The sequence below is a fragment of the Chironomus tepperi genome, unplaced genomic scaffold (genome assembly GCF_022539635.2).
Source record: "Chironomus tepperi strain 1889 unplaced genomic scaffold, CSIRO-AGI_Ctep_v1 contig_429, whole genome shotgun sequence".
Taxonomy (NCBI): Eukaryota; Metazoa; Arthropoda; class Insecta; order Diptera; family Chironomidae; genus Chironomus; species Chironomus tepperi.
The window spans coordinates 78,430-97,047 of NW_027226551.1; the positions used below are offsets into that span (position 1 = coordinate 78,430).

An 18,618-nucleotide genomic window follows, 5' to 3' on the forward strand; every position below is an offset into this window, starting at 1 on the left:
ACAATTTTAATAAAATATTCAGACAAACTTCTCTAAAAGTCTCCATACTTTTAATTCCATACATCCGGGCCACTTCAAAAAAAAAAAAGTATCAAGTCAAAGTCAAATTACTTTCGTCTTATACTGTCAGCTTGCCTGCCATTTCTTCTTCTTAATCATTAGACGTCATGTTGTGACACTTGCTCCTGTATATAAACATATAAAGAGACGACGACGACGAGAGATTCAAAATCTAAGCCTGTGCTAGGTGGGAGGAAAGGAAGGAAGAAATGGAAATGAAAGACGAAGGAAGATGAAGAAGTGAAATATATAAAAATACAAATATATTATAAACATTAAGTGACTGAGCGACGAGGAAGAGAAAAAAAAAAATTATTTTTCATGCAAATCCTCCGCAAAAGCGCAAAATATGTTCATCATGATGCTTTGTTGGCATTCAGCCATTCATTGTTGGCTCATACAAACAGCCAGCTTTTCTTTTTCACATTTCATTTCTTACTGACTTTGCCTGCCAACCACAATTTTTTTTTTTTTTTTTATTCAATAGCCACCTTTATGTAGGATAACAGGAAATCTATTTTTAGGAACTAAGAATGACAGCAAGTTTTCAATATTCATTTTTTTTTTTTTTTTGGAACTTTGACTAATGCTGAATATCATCGATTGAATTTAATTCTGGCTAGGGGGTCTGTAAGAAGTATGTATGGTAGCATTCTGTTGCTTTGTTTGTACATGTTAGGTTCGGAGAATGTAATTTGCCCTAATAGACAAAAATCAAGCTCTCTTGGAAAATATACTGAAAATATACTGGATGAGCATGATCGTAGTCATTGCTCTAATCTTGCACTACTCTTGAGAGCACACTCTTTTCTTTCAAGGGTTGTAAAGCTTACTATTCTCATCCAGATTGTGAGACTGATACTCTTCAAGCATTTGTACAAACTAGGTGAAAGAGCCATGAAACAGGGTTGTTAGGATGGACTCTTAATCTATTCCTTCAACTACATTTCCCGTTATAGAGATCGATCACCAACAATTCATTTACTGGTATCTGGAAATATCATAAGATGGTTTGTACTTGACAGTTTCAGAGTCAGATTTCGGGTAATTCAATATCTATAAAGGTATTGAATTGCTAACTGCAACAATGCTTAGGTTACAACAAAAGGTTATTCATCTGATTCTATTGCAGAATCTGTCACTAAGTTTGTCCAAATTGTACGCACGATCAGTTGAGAAACTTACACTGTTCAGCCTAGAGTTCTGTTCCAAGTAGATTTTGGAGTTCCTGGTCGCTGTTTCTCTTGTGGTTTTCATTCAAGCGCAGTGAATCAAACTTGTGTATATGTCCAAGCAATGACATATTCTCTTGCATTTTCCTTCCGAAGTGTATGCCCTATCCACCAGTTCTTCCTCACCCTAACAGACAAAAAAACCGATTTTAGATACCATAGTTATCTATCTATACCATGAAAGCATGCTCTTTGTCTGTTAGGATCATCTGATCACCTCCATCCATAGATTTTGAGGGTCTTCTGTCAAAAAGTAGGTCATCACCTTGTTGATGTCTTACTGACCTACTTTTTGACTGAAGACCCTCAAAATCTATTGTAGGAGCGCGTTGTTAGCTTATTCCATTACAAAATAACGATATTTTTTCAGAACTGAACGATGGGATTCTTTCTCAGAAATTCTATTGTTGAAATCACATCTACCCCCATCCCCCCCTTCTGAACATAATAAGTGAAAATTGCATATTCGTTGAAAACCTTTTGATCTTTCAAATGAAATGCAAAGTGCAAAATCGTTTATAATTCATCAAAAGTTCCTTTCATTAGCTTTTTTAAGCACAGAAAAATGGCAAAAAAAATAATGAAAAGAGGCTTTACTGAAAATAATTTTTTTCTAGTTGCACGTAATGGATGGAAGGGAAAAATCATGGCATAGAAATTTTTCTTTTTTTTTCTCTCATTTTGTGGATAACCATATTCATATGTACGAATGCAGACGTTTGGATAGGCAAACGATTAAACCATGAAAAGCACAGCAAAAGCGGAATTCAATTAGGATTTTGACTTTAGTTTTCCAGCAGTTTGGTTATGGTTTTTGTGGTGGCACTTATAAAGCTTATGAGCTCTTTTCCTGGTATTTTATAAAAGGAGGAAGGGCAACAAAAAATATAAAATAAAATAATTTCGAGTAGCTTTCCTCCACACACAAAAAAAAAAGAATCTCTGAGTTTTAATAAAGTACCTTTTCATGCCAACTGTTATCCACGTTGTGACACATTTTTTTAGTTTATTCAGCCCAAAAAACCCAATAAAAATGTGCAAAATATGAATCTGAATAAATAATTTATTTTTATTGTAAGGACCGCACTGGTTACATGCTACGTATGTGCATGAATTCGCCATTTTTGTTGATGATGAAGTCTCACATCCCTCACACTATTTTTTGGGTTAGCTGATTCTGGTGTTGGTTGGGTGATGCAGTTTGGGGCATTTCTGGATATCCTTTTTAGTTGCTTTTTAAGTTTCTTTGTGTAATTGGATCTCGCTCCAAGTCTTCATCTCGCTCCAAGTCTTCATCTCGCTTCAAGTCTCGATCTCGCTCCAGGTCTCGATCTCGCTCCAAGTCTCGATCTCGCTCCAATCAATTATTTAATCAATATGCGTCTTTGCTACATCCATTTTGACCATTAACTCCCTACTTCCACTTCATATTTCCAAATAACTTTGGTTTCAACAGGAAAAATACGAGAATTTTCATCTGAATAGCAGGCATTAACATCAATTCTGAAAACAAAAAAATAGCATGTCCTGGGAAATGTTTAAAAATTATGGTAAGGCACAAGATGTAATTTAAATGTTTCGCGTCTTCTTCTTTATTTTCCATAAAGTGACTTCTTTCTTCCGTTTCTCCTCAAGCCTAACATTAACATTCATCCATAAAAATTTTAAATCCATGAAATTATATCATGTATTCTATTGTGCAGGATGTTAAAATTTTCATTCACATAATTCAGTTCTTTTTTTGTCGGCATTTTATTTTTTTTTCCTTCTTTTTTTTACGTCCCATTGGAGGTTTATAATGGTATTCAATGGTATAGTGAACAAGTTCGCAAATCAATTTGAAGGATGGAAAGTTTTGGAGCAAAGTAAGTTTGTGGATTAAGGTTTGTGAACGCTTTTTATACGCTTTTATTTAGGTTGCTCTGTTTAAGACTTTCAAATTTTCAAGTACCTACTTCGACCACTTCTACTTAACTTCAAAGGCTGAAATTTGGCATAGTGGTGTATTATAGGCTAATATAGAACACATTAAAAAGATTTTTGAAAAAAAATTAAATTTTGCTCTAGTTAGGGCCAAAAAACTAGTTTTTTAAGGCCAAAATCTACGATTTCTTGATATATTTCTGCTTTCATGTAAGCTTGAAAGCTGAAATTTGGCATGAAAGTATATCATAGATTACTCTGTACTAATGTAAAAGGAATTTTGCAAAATTTTAAAATTTCGTAGTAGTTAGGGCCAAAAACCTAGTTTTTTTACTCAAAATTAAAGGAATTTTCGACATATTGACCACATTTATTATCCGATTGATCTGAAATTTCAACTAAATCTTTCATTAACCAATCTCAAAAGAAATCAAAAAGAAATTTAAGAAAAAAATTAAAGTTGACGATTTTATAATAACAAACTCTAGTTTTTGGCCTGCTTTAAATTATAAATTTATCTTCATGGAACACAAAATCGAAATTTTTTAAAATGTGTGTAGTCTGTTCTATTTAGGACCAAATTCATTTCGAATTAAAATTTAAATTGACATTTAAAAGCGATTTTTAGTCTTCAGTATTGATAGCTCGAATAATAACAATTTTTGGATAAAGAAAACTAAAAAGTAAAAAATAAAAATATGTAAAAAAAGTTTTTTAAAGATACGCTTTTATTTAGGTGCAATGAAAAGTAGAAAATAATATTTAGATTCTAGTCTCAAATTTAACAGAGACAAATTTTTAAAATTCGACAAAGAAAATTATAATAAAAGCGTGGGCTTTGATAATGGCTTCTGTAGATTTGCCCACGCTTTTATTATAATTTTCTTTGTCGAATTTTAAAAATTTGTCTCTTTTAAATTTGAGACTGGAATCTAAATATTATTTTCTACTTTTCATTGCACCTAAATAAAAGCGTATCTTTAAAAAAACTTTTTTTACATATTTTTTTTAATTAGAATTTGGTCATAGAGTCAACAGGTATGATTTTCTAGATTTCCACACTTGAAGACAACTTAAAGACCACAAGAAAGTCATTCTAATGACAATGTATTAAAGAATTATTTAGCTAAATTCTTATATCGCTGGTCTCCGAGAGCAATTGAGGTCCATGGTCCACCTAAACTGAAGACTGAAGTTCGCACAATCTCTTGAGTTGATCACTGTCTTCTCCATGCCAAATTCATTGATATCACCACTATCAACAGTCTTATATTAAAGTATAATCATAAGCACATAGGTAATGTAGTATACTCTTCTTAAAGACCGTGCTCATTGCTATACCCAAGAGTCAAGATGAATAGGCTTTGATTTGCTGGACATGCTATTAGAAGAACTGCATAAGTTCCGTTAAAAAAATTCATTAAATCCGACTTTGGTACTTGCATGGCAAAAGTTCACGTGAACGACTAAAGAACTCTTGGAAAGGAACTATTAAAATAGACAGTACTGTACTTGAAATCGAAAATTGATAGAAACCAGTCATATACGTCATATTTAGACTTTAGATCGTCGTTAGACGCAATTTAAGTGTGGCCATGAATCACAGTTGATCTATACGATCAGTTAAGTAAGTAAGCAATTAAATCAATTTGCATAGATTTCCTCAGCTCTTAATTACTTAATTACTTACTTCTCCTGTCGTACAGATCAATTGTGATTCATGACTTCCCTTAGTTCGGCCTGATGCTGGCTCTATTACTGTCATACGCCAATTCTTAATTAACTATGGATAAGTCGCTTTGGCCTAGTAATATTAATGCAGACCTTGATGATGGCCTTGGTGAAGATTTAAATTATTGAACTAAATTCTAAAATAATTTTTGAAACAATTAAAGTATTTAACTGATAAGATCGTCTACGTCCATATGATGATTACAAGTTGTTAACAAGCATATCCTGAATACATAACAAAACACAATGAATCATCATGAATCTGAAAGCTTTATATGCTGTCCAGCATATGTTCCCCAAAAAAAGTATTGTATCACAAACAGAATAATGCTTATCACCTTTGTAATTACCAACTTACAGACGAAAAAATTTAAATATAAATCCAAAGTGACAGTCTGCAACATTAAAAGCTGCTACTTCCCTTTATTTGTCAGAAAAATATGAAAAAAATCTCCTAAAAACATTTATATGTTCATGAAAATAAAAATAAAGTAAAAAAAGGCTGTGGCAAAAAATAGAAGCAATTCACAGAACGCCCACAAATAAAAATGCTTCATAAATTCATGCATGGCTTGAATTTGAGTGGATTAATGGAAATAAGCAAAGCCAAGCAAATAATTATCATACATTATTCAATATAACCATGCATATTATATTTATTATGAATTATTATGGGGATTAGAAATGTGATATATATACAGCAAGTCTCTACAGTGTTAGCAGCATTGAACTACACATTCTCTCTCTCATTTTCAACCACTGATTTCATTTGAAAGTATTAAATCATATGAGATATGTATATGTACAAATGTTCATAAAACCCGGCACTTTTTTTACGATGTCAAGTGTCGTCTTTCAGTCGTTCCATTCGAGAAATTGCGCGCAATGGGAATTAAAAGTTATATCATGTATTTTTTTTATTATTTTTTTTTTCTGGTACAATCTCATTTTACTTGCTATGGGCAGATTAAAGCTCTTGATTTTTTGTCATTTTATGGACCATCCATTGGAAATAAAAATTTTGTGTTAGTTTGTTATTATATTATATTTTTTGGTATAAAGTTTCAAAATTTTTATATTTTTTAAGTGATCTTCTTTTTTCAGGGAAAGTGTTGTTGCCTTAGTGATAATTGGCACTGGTAATAGATATTCCGAGTGACATAGATGATCTTTTATCAACATTAATTGAAACCCGCCACCATTTGGATACCAAATTGTAGCCGTAATTGATCTTTAGTGAAGCCTTAAAAGCATGTTAGTAAATTACGGTTCAATCACTCGGCATATGAAGCTTTCTACTGTTTGAGGTAGAGTAAGTCGAATAGTATGTCAAGAGGAACCAAGATAATGTTGTATAAAACACTGATTCCAGTGATTGCATTAGTTGGCTTGGAAACATGGAATTCAACACAAACGAACGAGGAAGCTCTGGAGCCTTCCAAAAACGTATCCTGTAGACAATTTATGAACTATACATAATATTTAATCATCCTCTCATCCTCAACACTTATAGTCAGGACTATTATAGCCTACTCCACCTATTCTACTCCTCCTTCAGTCGAAGGGTACTTAAGATAGTATGACGCGGAGTAACCTTGGATAATCCTGTCTATTCGTATAAAGTAGGGTAGGATGTCCCTGGTAAGATAAGAAATCGACCTAAGGATGCTGAACATTTTTCCGAGTTAATCGCTTGAGATGGACTAGACGTGTATACAGACACCCACAGGATGCCCAGTATATAGAGTAACATAAGCAGATTTTATGAATGCCAAAAGTTGTCGATGTAGGCAAAAGAATACCTGGATTGAATGTATAGAAAAGAACGAAGGTAATATGTGTACAAGCTTGGTACTAGCCAAGGAAGTAAGTTCATAATGTTCAGCAATTTAATGGTCCTGACGTATTTTTGTCCATTCAGGATTGTTTGATTGAACTTTTGCTTCATACATAAAAACAATCTTAATCATAAGTATATTCCGAGTCCATTAAGTGCCATTGAGTTAACTAGCAATCTTGAATTTTGCCCCAAAAATAGATGAAATATCCAGCTATATCTGCTTCTTTTTTCTCCTCTTTAATTAATAAAATTCAACCTCTGTAAAATAAAAAAGCACTTTTATAGTGCACTTATAAATTTAGCTTTGTCATGGCCCGAACACTGTGTAATTGAAGAGCACTTCTGTCGAAAAAAAAATTTTTCATTTTATTTTTTTAGCATTACTATTAAATTTTGATTGATGTGAAGCCTTTTGGCCATATCAAATTCAAATTATTTTGATTGAATGAGTCAGTTAATATTGGTCCTTTTTAATTGAACAACTATGTATGATTTTTAAGTGCTCTGTTAAGAGTAAAGCTTAATAAAATAAAAAAGTTGTGCTTTCATCATGCAATAAATGATTTTTAATGAAAAGTTCACGAAGCAGTCGAACGGATATTCAGCAAATCATGTAAATTATCAAGGATTTTATATAAGGAAGCTTGGATTTATTGTCAAGTGTTGCATAATGTCTCAGTTCTGTCAGGAGACTTAAAGCTGTGAAGAGACATCAGTGGACTGGATGATAGAGCGTTGGCCTTACGTCCCAGAGGTCCTGGGTTCAATCCCAGGTCATGCCTTACTATCGAATATCTTTCTCATTTTGTTGTTCATGCTACGAAGCCTTGTTCGTGTGCTGGATGCAGTTTTGAGGTATTTGGGCATATAATGTGTCCCAATGCTGAGCATATCCTCAAGGATATTACTCCACTTACCCTTAAAATGCATTAAATCCTTCCATCCTGTCAAAAATCAAAAGCTTCACTTAAATCACTTTACTCAATTTCCATCAGCACTTACCCCAATAAATTTCTTACTTGATTTTTCATCAAAGCATTCCTTTCGATGAACTACGATGAGCAATTTTCATCCAAGCTTTGTAATTTTTATTCTCAATTAAATCAGAATGAATTAATCAGTTGAATGGATTAATCATTCATGAACAGTTTGTATTTTATTGATGTTTTATCACATTTATTGGCCATTCTCATCCTCACTGGGGCTATGTTGGAATCATTCTTATTCTTATTCTCATTAATAATATTGCATACCCATCGGAAATGCCCAAAAGGACTGAATGTAGAGGAAGCAAAATTTTTTGTGCCTCATTGGTGGATGAAAATTGAATTTTAGTTATTAATGTTGAAACTTATCGTTTGCTGTCTTTGAATGAAGGAATTAGGAATGTTCCTGTAGGATTCAAAGAGCCGGAGGCACTGCAATCCGATGAGGAATAACTTCACTTGGAGAGAAAATTGCAAGTCAGTGCTAATATTGAAATTTCTGGGCATCTGCAATCCAGATCGTATATAGAATACACTGAGACACTGAGCCACTGAGACCAAGAGACCATTAGACCAAGAGACCATTAGACCAAGAGACCATGAGACACTGTGACACTGAGACACTGAGACACTGAGACACTGAGACACTGAGACACTGAGACACTGAGACACTGAGACACTGAGACACTGAGACACTAAGACACTGAGACACTCTGAGACACTGAGGCCGAGTCCGAGACTGAGACCGAGACCAAAAGGGTATATCCCGACATAATTCCAGACCTGTAAGTGTTGAAATTTTACAAACCCCGCCAACATACAAATTCCAAGATCTCTATCTCCCCTCAAGACATCCTGGCAAATCATCAATGCACAGAACAAAAATATCGGATAATAACAAAAATTTTTATCTAATTCCGAACATCCAGCAAAATATATTTTTTTCCTCTGTTTTTTCATTTCTTTCTGTTTTTGATGTTTATGTTAGGGGCTGCAAAAGATGATGGCAAAACTCATTCTCATCTCTCGCTGTTCCGATTGTTTCATTAATGAAGCAGCAATAAATTCTTTTTTTGACTTGTTAATTTTTGATGAAATTAAGTTTTCGTGCTTATTTGAGACATAAAATTATTATGAGCTAACGGAAAAATTGGTATGTATTAGAAAAGTTGGAATGATGGTTACGGAATAAAGCGCATTTTATTGGAAATGTAGGATTTTATTGGAATGAGATATCTGTAATGGCTTATGAACGGTTCATCATTGGGACAGCAATTCAGATGATCCCTAACATCACCTTTTCTGAATAAGCTTCTGGAATGCAGTAGTAAGAGAAATAGGTTAGACTAATTCAAATATGGCACTTGTCATACAGTCAAAATAACCCTCGATAGCTCAGAGCCAGATATTAGTAATCGACTATCATTGGACGTGGGTTCGAGTCCCACTCGGGATCCGTTGTTCAGAATTATAAGTACATTTTCTGTTATATCAACATCCTGAATAGAACAAATTAGGTAATCGATCGAAAATCCTGCTCCAGGCCGGCTGGTATAACGCTGATATGGTGCTTTGTTTGAACTGAATGCCAAACCTAGGTAGAGTCACGTCGACCCAATATCGAATTTTGAATCATTTAAACGCATCAGCCCGGCGTGACTCTAGGCCGGTAGACTGAAAGAAGAATCCAATTTTAATCTGGAATTGTGTCTGAATTATGCAGGTCTGGTGCTGAAATTTGAATCTATCTTTCTAACTTGAGTCATTCGGGCATATATTGTGATACTGATGCCAATACTGCGTCTAGGAATGAACCAATTTAAGGCACAATTTATTCATGTTTGTACCTTAATAATGTACCTTATCCACAATAACTTGAAGTTGTGTAGATTCGATACGGAATTATCTAAAAGACCTCAAGCACTCAAGCATCTACAAACACTCAAGCACTCAAAAAATCAGCTAACCAAGAAAAGATCCATAAAAACTCGAGAAGAAGAAGAAAACGAGGAAAAACAATTTTACGATTGACTGTGAATGTGAATAAAAATCAACCATTTAAATAATGTAGTTGTTCCGAAAAAAAAACTTATGAATATGCTGGATATTATTAAATGATTGTTTATGATACCCACATCATTGACTCAAAATTGAATTTCATCTCGCACTCAAACATATTTTTTGACATTCTTTTTCTCTCCTTCCGTTCCTTTTTATTTCTTTTCTATTTTTATGATATTTCAATCATCGGACATATGATGACGGCAAAAAAAAGAATATTTCACGTTCCATATAAAACACGAGTGAATTTTATTTGGGATATAGAAAAAAAAAGTACGGAAGGAAAGAAAATTTCATTAAGTTTCTTTTTTTTTTGTTAATACACGTCACATATTTCTGTACCTTGCAGCGTACTCCAATGCCAAAATAGAGAGCAAAGGAATATAGCCGATAAAAAATAAAAGTTTGTTGATAAAATAGTGACATGCATCGATGATACAAGCGCATGTTTTCATTGTAAATTTTTAAAAGCATTTTGGGAAGTGAATTGGGGAAATTTTGGGATTTTGTGATGTTTCTCTTTGTGGAAGTTACCCAAATATATAGCACAATTAGATTAATTGGTCCAAAATCCGGTACCAGGCCAGAATGACTCAAACTTTGGTCAAATTCTGGTCAATTTAAATCCGAAATCATGCCAGAATCAAAATAGCCGAAATTTGATGCCCAACTTGTGAAATTCGGATCATTTTTCTCAAAACATTAGATTAAAGCAGACTGTATGTTTTAATCAGGTACACCAATTACATAGGTAGAATACATTATTCTAATCAGGTACACTAGGGTTGACTGAATTAAATAAAAAAATTAATTAAAAATTCTAAAAACATTTTGATAGTAAAAGCAGGGTTGGTTCTGTAAATATCAGAACGTTTTCAAGAAGAGGAATGGAAGCTAAACCCTCAAACCCTCCTTTAAATTTTTTGAAAAATTTCTGCTGGTCAAAATTCAATTATCTCGAGCAGAGACAAGGAACATATTTAACAGTATGCTCCCAAAATTGAGCATGATTATATTAATTGAGCATAATCATGAATACGCTCATTTAATAGTGAATATGATCATTGTCTTTTAGAATATGATTTAGTTTCCGTAATTTTATCTAGTATCACAGCTGTATAAATCGCAATACTTAAGTCAGTGGTGGTCAACCTTTTATTTAAGGTGCAGATCTTGGTTGTAAGTAGGGTTTCTGAAAAACCGCGGTTTTGCGTTTTTTTAGGGTTTTGGAAAACCGCTTCCAGAAACCCTAGTTGCAAGCCTCCATCGAAACCCAACATGGCATTTGGTTCATGACAATTGGTTTGGCATTGAAAAATGTTTGGTCGCATACAAGTTGCCCACCAATGGTCTAATCAGTTGGCAAGCAATTATTGTGTTACCTCAGTTTAGTCTACAATCAATTTACACGTGAAAAAACATAATCAAGATAGTCACAACAAATCAATATTTTAGAAATTCTAAACAATGTGTCACTGTGTAAGATTGTGTGGCTTCTTTATCTTGACTATATTTTTTTGCACAAGCAGATACGCAATTTATATAGTTATGTGTCATTCCATGAGGTACACTGTTTATCAACATGAAGTATTTAGAAACTAAGAATTTGTTGATGCAGAGCTCGAAGTCGACTAGAATTTTATATGGAATCGAGTCAACTTGAGTCGACTTATCCATGCAAAAATCCGAATTGGTTTCTACCTCTAAGTAGATATACAAAATTTGGCAAAAGTCATCAATCAATTAAGCCATACTCATAACTCAATTTTACAACAATATTAATGAACACGCTTAAAACCTTCATTCACAGAATCAAAAATGCGTGTTACTCAGAAGAAGACAAAAGACCGAACGACCGACCGAACAAAAAATAAATATATATATTGTTATAGGAAACAATTATCTCCTTTATTTTGCATGTTCGCTGCTTATCATTACATTACTTCCAATTGTTTTTTGATAAAGACAAATTTATTTCATACGAATTTCGCAAATGCTGATAGACAATTTTTTTTTTGTTTTTCACAGTAGGAAGAAGAATAACGTCAATTGGAGATAAAAGGCAGGTATGTAATGAGTGTAGGATGTAAGCGTTAAAACAAACTTTTGTGATTTGTTTTATGTGCAAATTTAACGAAATTAATTCCATTGAATTTTGAATGACTTTGTGCCGAACGACACAAATACTTTAAAGGTTCTGTCTAAGCTCTATTATTGACACTAAATGGATAAATGTCCCTAAAAGACATAGAGCATGCTTTGATGATACAGCAATACCAATTCGGAACCTAAAAGAGGTCTATTTGCCTGTTAGGGCTTCTTCATTTGTGTCGCTCATGCTTTTGGAACCATATCTTTAATTCTGGACAGAACACAACTGAGAAATGGCTCAAAATCTGTTCTATTCTGACTTGACTCTGACTTGAAACCGGATTTCAACAAATTTAACCAGAGGCTACAGTCATGCTGGTCTGGAACGGGATTTTCAGTAGTTTCTTGTTCAGGTGCCTTCCGGGCATCAATTTAACCATCAATCTCTAGAAACCAAAACAATTCATGAGTTCCACGACTCATATGTTCCAAAACTTATCGATTCCACATAAATTCAGCCCTGCTACAACTGTTCAAATACCTATTTCGGTAATTAGTAATCAAAAGTATTGCAAAATGTTTTTTTAAAAAATTCTATTATCTTGATTGTCGTAGCAACTATAAAAGGAAGATACATCAGCACAATTCCTTTGTCAGTACTTTTATTCGCTCTTTGTTATAGAAAAATAAAGTCGACAACGTGATGAAATGTGAGTTGCATAGAGAGAAGCAAAACTATGGAAATAATAAATTGAATAAAAAAATATAGGAATAAATTCAAGGAAGACTTTAAAGAGATAGAAAATTTACCTTAAGGATACATTCAGGAAATTAATTAATTATGTGACATGAGAATGTGACTTTTAATTAAAACTAAGAAATAGTGATTAAGTGACAAATGTGACATCATCTGATGTTGTGATGTGATAACCTTTAATATCATTTCAAGTTTATTAACATTACTGTACATGACATAATGTTGTTAGACGTTCCATTGGAGATTAAACATTTTATACTGAGAGACACAAGGTGGCGACCCTATAGCAACTTCACGACTTACCGTCAATATGGCGACCTAGCAAATATTGATTATTTATTCTCTTATATAACTCTAGTAGCAGTTCCAGCTCGAAGTCGACTCACATTTGTGGAGCCGACTTTTTCATATGAAATCCAAATTGACATCGACTTCTGGTAACAGCTAATAGCTTATAAGCTAACAAGCAAACAGCATACTCACTTTAAATATAGTAGCATACTCGTGAGCGGAGCAAGTTTATTCTGGTCTTTGCTTGATAGGGTTGATTAAGCTCTTATGGACCTTATCCAGAAATCGTCAAGATTGCGTATGTCTAATTAGTAGACAAAGTTACATTAAACCTAGCTAATGCTAAATAAGTGTCCGGTTGATGTCTACTGATAACGTATTTTTGTCCAATTGGGGTCATTTCGACTGTTTGAGGACTAGACATGACTAAATAGTATTAATTTCAGAATTTATGAAAGACGTCCATCTTGCAAAATTTTCAAGTACGTTGAGGTATTCCGTACGACACAGAACGTATGTGATAGTCATATGGAAGTCAAATATAGGTCGAAATCTATTTGTAGTCCATAATGACTCTCTACAAATCTGAATACGACTTTGTACCTCTCGCAACACTGAAATATTGGGGTCGTTCCATACACCCTAGTTTGGCAAAGTCGTGCACTTATATCCCACAATACAAGTACTTGAACACCCAATTATCATTGAAATTGTGGACGTGTTATGTTCGTCTTCTTCCTGATGCGCAAAAATTATCAACAAATAATGAATAGTCAATGACATTACAGCGTCATTTCTTCTTAAATCTTTACATACAGTTCAATTTGAACCTGCAAAGTTTGATTCCCAAAAAAATTGAAAGATTAATTCCTAAATTTAGCATAAAACTCCTTCAAAGCTTCTATTTTAATATTTTCTTTCATTTTAGACTTATTATTGGGATTGTTCGTGCTCCACGCTTCAATTGCTGCACCAATTGAAGAAGAAGTTGCAGTTGAAAAGGAAATCATTTATCCACAAATTGAAAACAACGTCATTGATACTTTTGAACTTCCACAAATTGAAAATAAAGTTATTGGTACTTTTGAAATTGTTGATGAACCGCAAGGCATTGATATACCAGAAGAGGAAATTAATGATGTTGAATCAGCTCTTTTTGGTATGATGAATCCTATGATGATGTATAGAAATCCAATGATGTCATATGGTATGAATCCAATGATGCCATTTGGAATGAATCAAATGATGCCTCAGATGATGCCACAAATGATGCCTCAAATGATGCCACAAATGGGAGGTCCACAAATGGGAAGTCCATTCATGTCACAGCCAAAAGACCAAAAACCAACTTCATTCATGGGTGGCATGAATCCAATGATGATGGATCCAATGATGATGGGTCAAATGGGAGGTATGGGCGGTATGAATCCAATGATGATGGATCCAATGATGATGGGAGGTATGGGTGGTATGGGTGGCATGAATCCAATGATGATGGACCCAATGATGATGGGACAAATGGGAGGTATGGGCGGTATGAATCCAATGATGATGGACCCAATGATGATGGGACAAATGGGAGGTATGGGCGGTATGAATCCAATGATGATGGACCCAATGATGATGGGACAAATGGGAGGCATGGGTGGTATGAATCCAATGATGATGGATCCAATGATGATGGGACAAATGGGAGGTATGGGAGGCATGAACCCAATGATGGATCCAATGATGATGGGACAAATGGGAGGTATGGGAGGCATGAACCCAATGATGGATCCAATGATGATGGGACAGATGGGCGGTATGGGTGGTATGAATCCAATGATGATGGACCCAATGATGATGGGAGGTATGGGAGGCATGGGTGGATACAATCCAATGATGATGAATCCAATGATGATGGGTATGACAGGTATGTGTGCTTATCATGATACATAACCTCAAAATGTTATATACTTTATCCAATTGATCTGATAGGAATGAGCCCAATTTCATATATGGGACCAGCAGCAGGCGCACAAGATGATTCTGATAAATATATGCCTGGATTCAATGAATACAAAAATGAAGACTACCCAACTGACTACACATTGCCATGCTCAGACCATTGTGGATGTGAACAAGTTTGCAGAAACACATTGTAAGTCCAATTTTTAAGTTCCAAATGTTTAAATTCTAAATCTATTTTATTCAAATTTAGCTCCGGCCCATGCAACTGCAGATGGTAAGCTCTTACGTGACTTAATTGGAATTTTACTAACAAATTTATTTACAGTCCACCAAAATGTGTCGCAGGACAGCTTTAAATCAATCCAATGAATAATTCTTCAACTCAATTAAACTGACATCAATGATGTCGGAACTAACTAACGATTAAAAGTAAAATTTATTTTCTAAAATTAGTATTATTGATACTATCAAAATAATATATGTTCATTTCATGATACCCACATTTGTGTATGCCATGCATAAATACACTGGAAAAAATAAAAAACAAAATTGAAATGTATTTGACAGCTTTTTGATTGACTTTACTTTATAATGTTATTAATTTTGGGTTAGGGGATTGTTATGCTCAGGGCTGGCTATATTAATTATGTTTGGGGGTAGTTCCTGAAAGACACACAACTACATAGAAATGAGTGAATACCAGAGCTCGAAGTTGACTTGAGTTTTGAATGGAATCAAGTAAACTTAAGTCGAAACCGTACACAATATGAGTCGACTTCGAGCACTGAAGAAGCACAACTTAGCTCCTTACTAAATTGACTCTGTCCTGAAATCAGATTTCATTGAATCTGACTCGGGACGCAAGTCACGCTCACCTGTCCTAACATACAACCATGTTGGTCAGTGAGCATGTTACGGTACCAATGGTCATGTTTATGTGGCAATTAATAAGCATACTCAATAGGTACCGTAAGATGCTCATTTGACACATGCTTGTACGTTAGGATTAGGTCCGGAATATCAGCCATTTATACGTTTTGTGTTTTTTAGGCGTTACTTAAAAGCAAGATACTTCCAAAATTTTAGATAAAAACGCAAGCCAGCAGACTTGGACGAGCTACTAGGTGAAGCCGAAATTAGCAGGGGCATGCATCTTATTTACAGGATATCAATTCCCGCTGATCTTGATCGACTCCTAATTACAAGAATTTTCAAATCTTAATTTGCATACAAAAATGCACAGCCTACAATACAAATTATTCTAGACACCTCCACTTGGTCTTCTTAACCTTTCAAAAAAATTCACAACTTAATCCCATCCCTAAAATATTCTAAATAAACAAATTTTTCCAAAATACTTCTCAGTTTACACAAAAAAGTAAAACATTCTTATGACACAAAATAAGCTGAATCCATAGAAACGACAAATCCGCAATCAAAAAAAAGTAAGTAAATCAGACATCAACAGCCATCAAAGAAGAACATAAACAGTGAAAATCATAAGGAGAAAAAAGAGAGAGAATCTTAAAAAATACTCAATGCTACTTATCATATTTATGGTATACAGAACATGATAAAAAAAATTCCTCTTCATCATGTCATCAGTTGGATTTCATAAATAACATCAAATTGACGTTTACACATATGTTGCCATATATAGCATCAGAAAGAGAAGTGAGTGAAAATAACGGTCTAAGGAAAGTGGTGCTGAATGTGTGGTACGCGATGCAGTAATGTCTTGATACACAATCTTGAATATCTGAATGGCACAAATCGGTTAATTGGTTCAAAATCCGACACCAGGCAGGCGTGACTATGGAATTGGATTTTAATCGAGTCAGGTACCAAGTCAGAGTCATGTCGACCTAGGATTGGATTTACGATCGATTACGCGATGTGCTCTAATCCGGGTACTTACTTACTTTAGTTCTTCGCGGGACAAATCAAGTGTGATCCATGGTCCCTTTTTGCTGGTGCATGAAACTGGCTCTATCGCTGGCTACTGGTTGCCAATTACCAATTTCAAAAGGTATACTATATCGATCGACAGCTTCTTTCCATGGGATAATCCTGAGATAATCCGGATATGTCATGAAAATTACTTTTTAGTCGAATTATGTCCCAAAAAAACCATCAGGCACAAATTTCAAAGTGTCCCAAATTTTCATGCAATTTCACCTGCCAAAAAGTTTGAGAACCACTGGTTTAAGGCGGAAAAAAAATATCTTATGTAAAGACAAGAGACGAGAAATAAATTCAAATCAACACTTCAACTCAAAATAATATACAGGCAAAATGAAGTAACACGTCGGTGGGAAAAATACGACGAAGGGAAGAAAAAAGTGATGGAAATGATGATTACCAAACTGAATGATGCAATGCCTTATTGAATCACGCGACATGGCAGCGAAAAATAAATAAGTCGACTGAACGGAAATGGAGGAAATGCCGAATGTGATTGACAATATAAATTTATAAGAGTTGCTGTGTGATTTTTTTTTTCGTGACATGGACATGTTGAATTGCTTTTTTTTTGGTTATTGTTTTGAGAGGATTTGAGCAGGATTTAAAGGGAGAACATTGTTTAGTGATTATTACAACATGATGTTTTGACATATAGGTTATTTAGCTTTGTAGTAGGCAACTTGCCACAACCAAGTGAAAGTATTCACTAAAATAAGCACTGATATGAACGGAACGTACGGCTAATTGAATTTGTTGCTATAAAAATGGACCAGATACAGCCGTCATGATGGTGTCTAGGCACGCTCACGTCTTATCGCCAAGGCTGCGATCCTTTTAACTATGTATATATTGTCGAAGTCAGGATTTGCACAAATTCTGGATATTGAGACCGAGACCGAGACCGGGACCGTTAACATGATCAAGATTGAGATCGAGACTGAAACCTAGACTAAGACCAAGAGTTAGACCGATATGGAAACCGAGACAAAGACCGAGACCGGACCTGTTCCTGGACCTAGCTTACAAAGGGGTTTCTTAAAGTCTCGGTGTTGAGAATCCTAACATTATTCTGCTCGGTTTGGTCAAATTCTTGAATTCGATCTTGATCTCGGTCTTATGAACTCTTACATAGTGCTGTTCTAGACCGACATCACGACTGAGACCGGACTGAGACAATAAGAGAAAATGCCAAAGTCTTAACCTAAATTCGGAATTTTATATTATGGATATTCAGTGTAACTACATAGTAATGCTCATTTTTGTCAATTTCTCGAGACCGAAATCGAGTCCGGGATTGCAAGGGAATTTCTCAAAATCTTAATCCGAGATTGGAAAGTCTTGGTCTCGTTCTCATCGCTACTCGAGACCGAAATCAGGACCGAAACCTGAAAGAAAATTTGCAAAAGTCTTGATCCAAGTTCGAAATGTCTATGTATCGGTCTTGAGTGTATCTGCATAGTCAAGTATCCGGAATTTGTCAAAGTATAAGTCCGAAACTATCTTAATCTCCAGCTCAATAGCTCTTACTTCTGTTTAGTTCTGGCTATGTTTAACTTCAATTGCCAGTGTCATCAAGGTATAAGCTTGTCCTATCAACAGGTTAAATTCTAACTTCCAATAAAATCCAGAATAAAATGTCCCGTAATCTGATATTTTCCAACTACTCATATCCATCCATCCCGCATCAGATTACCAACAATCCAGAAAATATGAATTCAAAAGAATCAA

At 34.5% G+C, this 18,618-nt stretch overlaps 1 protein-coding gene across 1 annotated transcript; it reads left to right on the plus strand.

Annotated features, from left to right (window-relative positions):
• Positions 1 to 12,537: 12,537 nt before the first annotated feature.
• On the plus strand, positions 12,538 to 15,484 carry LOC139097704 (mediator of RNA polymerase II transcription subunit 15-like). Its single transcript, XM_070649651.1, has 5 exons — positions 12,538 to 12,634; positions 13,901 to 14,887; positions 14,953 to 15,115; positions 15,176 to 15,199; positions 15,251 to 15,484. Exons 1-5 carry the CDS (start codon positions 12,628 to 12,630, stop codon positions 15,279 to 15,281), a joined length of 1,212 nt encoding a protein of 403 aa, XP_070505752.1. The 5' UTR covers positions 12,538 to 12,627; the 3' UTR covers positions 15,282 to 15,484.
• Positions 15,485 to 18,618: the final 3,134 nt, after the last annotated feature.